General features: G+C 44.0%; 1 protein-coding gene and 1 long non-coding RNA gene across 2 annotated transcripts; both read left to right on the top strand.

Moving 5' to 3' along the window:
* Window positions 1-267: 267 nt before the first annotated feature.
* Window positions 268-1,701, top strand: LOC123147433 (3-ketoacyl-CoA synthase 4). The gene has a single exon (XM_044566680.1). The coding sequence runs from the start codon at window positions 268-270 to the stop codon at window positions 1,699-1,701; it is 1,434 nt and encodes a 477-aa protein (XP_044422615.1).
* A 3,586-nt stretch (window positions 1,702-5,287) lies between these two features.
* On the top strand, window positions 5,288-7,959 carry LOC123154009 (uncharacterized). The gene is made up of 6 exons (XR_006476605.1): window positions 5,288-5,736; window positions 5,918-5,991; window positions 6,190-6,295; window positions 6,421-6,529; window positions 6,647-6,928; window positions 7,527-7,959. It is a non-coding gene; the product is annotated as an uncharacterized lncRNA (long non-coding RNA).
* Window positions 7,960-8,452: the final 493 nt, after the last annotated feature.

The raw sequence follows: 8,452 nt of genomic DNA, 5'->3' as shown, positions 1-8,452 counted from the left end.
ACAAATAGCTTGATCACAGTAGTTTCTTATGTCCGCGTAATAAATCTGAACGAGACTGCTCCCGCAGCTTGATGTGAAAAACATGGTTTACACTAATGTGCAACATGAATAATATTCTATGAAGTAGTTGAGAAGTGGGCTTGGAAGGTCTTGTACGTCGTATAAAGTACAGCATTCGCCCTTTTATAAATGTGCCCCACCCTTAGTTGCCTGCTTCTATCTGTATCGATCACCTCTGCATTCACATAGACTACACCACCAAACAACATGAGTTCGCGGTTTTCTGTCAAGCACTTCAGAATGATATACAATCGTTCAGCCAACACCCACGTCCCTCGAACTGTGACCACAATGGCACTTGCAGCAGGTGTCCTGAAAATAGTTGCACCTCAACCCGGTGCTATTTATCCCATCCACCTACTTCTTGCCATCGTTGTACTGACCATCACCACAACCATCTACCTTGCACTCTGTCGTAAAACTGTATACCTTGTTGACTACGCTTGCTTCCGGCCAAGTTTCAACCTAAGATGCCCAAAGGCAACCTTCCTCGAGCATGCACATCTCTCGTCTTTGCTTGATGATTCTACTGTCAACTTCATAGGAACAGTTCTCAAGCGCTCAGAAATGAGCGATGAGACATATGTCCCGCCTGTGCTTCACTATATAGAGCCATATTGTGGGCTTTACGACGCACGTGCCGAAGCAGAGTCAATTGTCTTCTCGGTGATCGATGATCTTTTGGCCAAAACATGCATCAATCGTGACGCGATCGGTGTTCTTATCACCACCTCAAGTATATTTTGTCCGATACCATCCATTGCTGACATGATTGTCAATAGATACAAGTTGCGAGGTGATCTTCGCGTAATGAACCTCTCAGGGATGGCGTGCTCTGCTTCAGTGACCGCAGTGGGGCTTGCAAGCAATATGTTGCAGGTCATGCCTTGGGGGTCGCATGCATTGATAGTGTCAACAGAGACCACTGGGCCAGGCCATTATCAAGGGAATACACGCTCCATGCAGTTGCCTAATATCTTATTCCGCATAGGTGGAGTGGCGAAGTTGTTGTCGACTTCTAGGTCGAAGGCTCGGTTTCAGCTTGCACATGTCACGCGGATAATCACTGCGGCAAACAACTCCGCATACCGATGTGCATACCAGGAGGAAGATGAGAAGGGCATCCTAGGGACACGTCTCACTAAAGACCTTATGGTTGTCGCTGGAGATGCACTCAAGGACAATCTCACTGCAAGCGGGCCACTTGTATTGCCGACAGCAGAGCTTCTCAAGTTTTTCTTTTTTGACATTGTTGGAAAGGTGCTCTACTGGAGGAAGATCAGACCATACATCCCCAACTTCTGTGTTGCATTTGAACATATATGCATCCACGTAGGTGGACCGGCGGTTATCAGCTCAATACAGCGCGGCCTCAATCTATCAGACAAGCACGTTGAACCGTCACGAATGACATTGTATCGCTTTGGAAACCAGTCGGCCGCATCAGTGTGGTATGAGTTGGCATACATCGACGCTAAAGGCCTAATGAAGAAAGGCGATAGGGTGTGGATGATCGGATTTGGTGCAGGGTACGAGTGCAACACCGCTACTTGGGTGTGTATACAACCATCTTCCTGCGCGGATGGACCCTGGGTTGACTGCATCAATTGCTACCCTGTGGATATCTCTAGAAAAGGTTAAAATAAAAGGATTTTAAGTGTCATTTACTATCAGTGGAATGAGTAGTGCGATAAATAACAGGCACATCACTCTCACACACAATAATGAAGAGGTGGGGGATCCCATTAGCGGGTGTATGAAACTTAGTCACATATATAAAGATGCGGGCTTGTTAAAATAAGTAATAAACCTCTGCTTTCTTTGTGGTTGTCTAGATGATCATGTTATGAGTTGAGAGACGACACTCCAAATAGTGATTTCCATACCAGCTCGTTTGGCACCTAGCTTTTCATTTCATTGGTGGAAATGAAGTGAAAACACAATCCTGAGAGGATTTCGTTTGGTGGGATTTGGATTCCATACCCAATTTTCTTGTTTGGCTGACATATGGATTTATGAAATGAAATGAAATGAATGTCATGTGTTGTATGGCTGCTTTGAATTATAATCAGAAATAGTAAAAGTGTAGAACTCCAACTATACATTGAAAGCATTATAATCTAACAAAGCTAATAGACCCCCAAAAAATAATGCACTTCTTTCCTGCTTAAGATAATAATTAACTCATACAAGGATGGGTCAGGTCTAGGGTCTAGAAGGCACAAAGGCATCATAATTCACTCATACAAACATGGCTTAGATATAGAAGGCACAAAGGCAACATAATTGACTCATAACCAACAAAATTCAAGGTTCAAATCTTGTATTAAGCAAGGTCTGGAAGACAAAAGAATAGAACTTGCCATCATAACCTTTAAGACCATAAATATTAAAATTTTGCATCAAGACTTATTTCTTTTCGTTCCATTTGCTAAGGCTTGAAAAGGCATGAACTCGTGGCATGTTTATTGTCCTGCAAATTGTTGGGGATCGTAGCAGAAATTTAAAATTTTCTACGCATCACCAAGATCAATCTATGGAGTAATCTAGCAATGAGGGGAAGGAGAGTGCATCTACATACCCTTGTAGATCGCTAAGCGGAAGCGTTCAAGTGAACGGGGTTGATGGAGTCGTACTCGTCGTGATCCAAATCACCGATGATCCTAGCGCCGAACGGACGGCACCTCCGCGTTCAACACACATACGGAACGGAGACGTCTCCCACGCCTTGATCCAGCAAGGAGGAAGGAGAGGTTGAGGAAGAGAGTCCAACAGCAGCACGACGGCGTGGTGGTGATGGAGTGGCAGTTCTCCGGCAGGGCTTCGCCAAGCTCACGCGGAGGAGGAGAGGTTTTGGAGGGGAGGGGCTGCGCCAGGTTCAAGGGTGTGGCCGCCCTCCCACCCCTCCACTATTTATAGGTGGGGAGAGAGGGGGCCAGCCCCCCTATATCCCATCTAGGGTTGGGGGCGGCGTCCAAAGGGGGGAGGAGTGCCTCCCAAGTCAAGTGGAGGCCCTCCCCCTTAGTGTTTCCCCTCTCCCATGTGCATGGGCCTTGGGGGGGCTGGTTCCCTTGGCCCATTAAGGTTAGGGCGCCCCCCTACAGCCCATGCTGCTGTATTGGACGTGATGGAGCATTTTCCGGACCTCCGGATCCCTCCGGAATCCTCCGGAACCTTCCGGAAGCTTCCCGGTACAATACCGGAAAAAACCGAACTTTTCCCGAAACCCGAACAACAACTTTCCATATATAAATCTTTACCTCCGGACCAATCCGGAACTCCTCGTGACGTCCGGGATCTCATCCAGGACTCCGAACAACATTCGGTAATCACATACAAGTCTTCCTAATAACCCTAGCGTCATCGAATCTTAAGTGTGTAGACCCTACGGGTTCGGGAACCATGCAGACATGACCGAGACAACTCTCCGGCCAATAACCAACAGCGCGATCTGGATACCCATGTTGGCTCCCACATGTTCCACGATGATCTCATCGGATGAACCACGATGTCGAGGATTCAATCAATCCCGTATTCAATTCCCTTTGTCCAGCGGTATTGTACTTGCCCGAGATTCGATCGTCGGTATCCCGATACCTTGTTCAATCTCATTACCGGCAAGTCTCTTTACTCGTTCCGTAACACATCATCCCGTGATCAACTCCTTGGTCACATTGTGCATATTATGATGATGTCCTACCGAGTGGGTCCAGAGAAACCTCTCCGTTTACACGGAGTGACAAATCTCAGTCTCGATTCGTGCCAAACCAACAGACACTTTCGGAGATACCTGTAGTGTACCTTTATAACCACCCAGTTACGTTGTGACGCTTGGCACGCCCAAAGCACTCCTACGGTATCCGGGAGTTGCACAATCTCATGGTCTAAGGAAATGATACTTGACATTAGAAAAGATTTAGCAAACGAACTACACGATCTTGTGCTTAGCTTAGGATTGGGTCTTGTCCATCACATCATTCTCCTAATGATGGGATCCCGTTATCAACGACATCGAATGTCCATGGTCAGGAAACCGTAACCATCTATTGATCAACGAGCTAGTCAACTAGAGGCTTACTAGGGACATGGTGTTGTCTATGTATCCACACATGTATCTGAGTTTCCTATCAATACAATTCTAGCATGGATAATAAAAGATTATCATGAATAATGAAATATAATAATAATAACTAATTTATTATTGCCTCTAGGGCATATTTCCAACACAAATTTGATCATGTGTGTAAGAAAACTGGCTAATGTAGTTATTAAACGTGAAGTTGGCAAACAACAAACGTCGGACCAATATTTTAGTTCCATCTTGTAAAAACATGGTAATATTGATCACTACTACTTTGCTATAAAAAGCACGACTACAACAATTGAAGTTGCACTATTTTCTATGAGCTATAATGTCTGTATATAAAGAGATGGCTATTTATATACTTATCAGAAGAAAGCCAGCTTTGTTGCAGCTTATAGTAATTATTACAAGGCAGTAGTAACTATCTAAGGAAATTCCAAGCCAAACCGTTCCGCTTAGTTTTGAAAAGTCTCCCTGAGACCCCACTTTAGATTACATATCTTTGGAAATTTGAAGTAAGAGTGCTGCTTACCTATTGGGAAAAATATAGATAGTGGTAGTCCAATAAGAATGTCCCTGTTCTTAACAAAGGAAAAAAAATCAGCATATAGGTAAGCAGCACTCTTACTTCAAATTTCTGTGAGCAGTAAACATGAACAGTGCATGAACAGTAACAGTGCATGAACAGTAAACATTTTTACATACCTCAATTTTGTCTTTTTTCTGTGAGCTGCTCAGATGTCCAAATGGGTTGAAATTTGAAGCGGACCTCACGCATCAAATTATCTACCACCCAAAAAAATGTGGAATTTTTTGAATTTTTCTAGCATTTGTTTTGAATTTTTTTCTGAGAGGGGGTGCAGATGAGCCCGGATGCAGAAACTCCGCGTCCGTACTGTATATATAATACACACGTGTACAGTTCCACAAAAAAAAACGCGTGTACAGGGGAGTATATTCTTTTGCAGAGGCTAGCTCAAATTCATGCGTCCGTACAAAAGAAAAAAGAGGCTAGCTCAAATTGGCGTACAGCGCGCGCAGAATTGGTTGTATCAGGCGCGTATCCAGCCCGCCAGTTTTTTAGGCGAGCGCGCGCGGAATTGGTTGTACACGCGGGAAAGTTCCCCCTGTACACGCGCGAAGGCAGTTTTCCCCCAAATCCCTCCCCTATAGACGCACGAGCTTCCTCCTAAATCCCACCCCAGTGCCGAGAGCGCCACCAAATTAACACCAAAACCACGACGGCGCAGCTCATCCATCGCCTTGCCGCCCGCGCCCTCCTCAAGCCATCGCCATTGTAGGCGGCGGCGGCCGCCGCCGCTGCAGACTTGGGCTCCCGCGGTTGCCGCTGCAGAGGCAGCCGCCGCCGGCGGTGGCCGTGTGGGCCTTGACCACCCGGCCACCCTCGGTAGCTTCGGATGCACCGGAGGTCTCCGCCACTGCGATGCTCGCCCGACCCTGCCGCCCTCGATGGATCCTAGTTAGCCTGCCGCCCTCGGTGGATCCTACCCTGCCGCCCACGACTGAGACCAACCTGCCGAAGCTGTAGACGTGTGCTTCAACTTCAGAAATCAGAACCAAGGCTTAATTAGGTGAGCTCACATGGCCATGTTCCATCACATTTCTAATCAGATTTCATTAGTTAATTAAGGGAAGTGAACCTACTGGTAGATCTAAAAATAGGCTAACTTGCGAGCATGTGCAGAGTACTTCGATCTGAAATGTGCTTGACATAATTCTGGAAAACTTTTTCTTTAACCTTGTCTAATACAGAATCAGAAGATGGAGTGGACTTGCAATTATCTCATAAGCGATTGATGATTTCTAATAGTTTTCTTCTGTCTGAGGTGACATTTTCCTCCATGTATTTTTAAATCTGGACATTGTTGATTTTCTGGTTGTTTCCCTTCGTGTTGAACTTACAATTGTATCTCTGGTGGTTATATTTATCTCTAGTTATTTTATGACTTTATGCACATATATTCTGCTGCTATACTGAACCCTACTCAGAAATGTGTAATTTTAGTTGTGTGTTTTTGTCATAGATTTAAATCGCGGGCGAACGGAATCGCGGAAGGGAAATTTGCCGCGATAATTAATGAAGAAACAGCGCGATCTCCGGCGATTGCGGCGCGATCTCCCGTGATTCTGGTAAGGAAACAAATCGCGGGGCTGATTTCATGCAGGGATAGCGCCGCGATAGCGGTCTTTTCGCCCGCGATTTGAAACTATGGTTTTTGTGGACCTTACTAATGCATCTGAATTCAATTTTACAGGATGACGAGTGGCTTCCACCCCCCAAATTCTTAAGAGGTTTTGCAGAACTTCTACTGCGCCTATTGCAAATGAGTCTAAACGTCCATTGATTAGACCTGATGGGCACATGTGAGTTATCATTTAATCCACGCATTACTGTTTAGCACACCTTGAGGTATTTGACATATTACACTATGAGATACCTTGGGGTGTAGTGTTTAACTTATATCTATTTTCTTGCGCTAGGCACTGGTTAGAATTACATACATTGAGGAAAAAATGTGAGAAAGCCAAATGGTGTGCTAACAATTCTGTCCAGACTACAGTGGAGAGTAGCCTTGGTGGTCTGCATAAGTTTCTTATGGTGTGTAAAGCCATTCGATATAGCTTTCTAATTTGTATGAAAAATGTCAGACCATCACATCCCTTCAAGGAATTCAAGGGCCTGAGATTCCATGTATTGTTATACCTCCACCTCCAGCTTTTTCAACATTAACCACTTCGTCTCCGATCTTTTCTCCACAAATGGTATGTGCATATTTCTTTTGAAGGCAATAACACCAGATCGGCCAAATAAGAAAAGAAAAGGAATAGGTTGCACTATAGCAGCAAATGTGCATCTGTTTTTTTTATTGCTATTGTGTTGAAGCTATTTTGCCAACACAATATGTTACAACTAATAACACAACAGCCTTGAAGCTATGGTACTACCTCTGCTATGTGTTCTTCTCTAGGTCCTTAATTGAAAATAAGGAGGCATTTGTGGTATTTGTAGTAGCTTGAGCCTTTTCTATCAATGTACATTAAGCTAGAGCAGTCCAGGACATTTTAGTGATGTGGTGCTTACCATCTTTATTAGAATATGTTAAGTATATTGTAAGAAAAAATACAAACAAAAGGGTTTTCTCAGCCATGGTTCAATTGCTACATAGGGTAAATCTTTCCATTCATTATAAGCATTGTGTTGTTTGATGGCAAACTTTGTGATGCAAAATTATATATAACAATGCACGCCAATCATTGCTACATAGTTTAACATCTATCTTGCTGTTGAATCAACTAAGAATTTTTGTAGTCATTATTTATGATTTGATATATCAAGATTCTGAAAAAGACATTTCTGCAGCCCTCCACAGGTGAATCAACTAATGGTGCTGAAAATATGAATAATACATCGCATGGAGCAGAAGATGGAATGTTTGCTGGCTCTTTTGATGCAAACTAGAAATTTCTCTCCGCCTAGTGACGAACTACCTCCTTTTTGAGATGTCTCTTGCGGTTGTGAAGGAAGTGCCATAAACTTTTTGTGTCGATAAATTGGAAGCCAATGCTTGTTACTAGGATATGCATACTTAATTAAGTGCAACCCGCCACTCCTCTTTTTGGCCATGCACATGCCGATGGTTGTGATCTCTTGGATCAGTGACTTGCATGATTTATAGTGTGTGTGACAATCCTAGTTAGATGACACTTTGTGAAGTGTAGGATACTTCTGTAAGCTCCTGGTTGTTGACATGTAAAATGATTATGGTTAATATATATATATATGTGTGTGTGTGTGTGCGTGCGTCGCTTTTGTGTCTTTAAATTTCTGGAGTGATTATGTACAACTATTATACATTTGTGCAAATACAACGAAGGTGTGTGTTTTTACTATACTATTTATAAGTAATGATTCCATAGGGTTCCTAAACTCAAGGGGTTTTATGGGCTAACGGTCATTGCCGTTATAGAAGATTTCCCTAGGGAACAAAGTGAACCCAAAGGAAACCTACTTTACACGTCAGCGGGGATGGCCTCTTGTCGCCAGTTTCCCTAGAGTTGGAAACCCAAGGGAAAGTAGATGTTACCTAGGGTATACCTTGGACACCCAAGGGAAACCGAGATTCCCCCACCACTGAAGCCCTAGGGCGATTTCCCTAGGGTATACACTAGGGGAAATGGTTTCCCTAGTGTTTTTTCCCTTTTGCTTAGGGTATTAGGCCCTAGGGCTATTTGCAGATTCTAGTAGTGATAGTTGGGACAATTCTTTAGGGAACTCTGCAGTAGAAA

Source organism: Triticum aestivum, chromosome 7A, assembly GCF_018294505.1.
Source record: "Triticum aestivum cultivar Chinese Spring chromosome 7A, IWGSC CS RefSeq v2.1, whole genome shotgun sequence".
Classification (NCBI taxonomy): Eukaryota; Viridiplantae; Streptophyta; class Magnoliopsida; order Poales; family Poaceae; genus Triticum; species Triticum aestivum.
Note: the sequence above shows the minus strand (reverse complement) of the source record. Positions and strands in the feature narration are given on the sequence as shown.

Bases quoted from the DNA above. Each gene is read 5' to 3' on its own strand.
- LOC123147433 (XM_044566680.1), top strand. From the start codon at position 268: ATGAGTTCGCGGTTTTCTGTCAAGCACTTCAGAATGATATACAATCGT.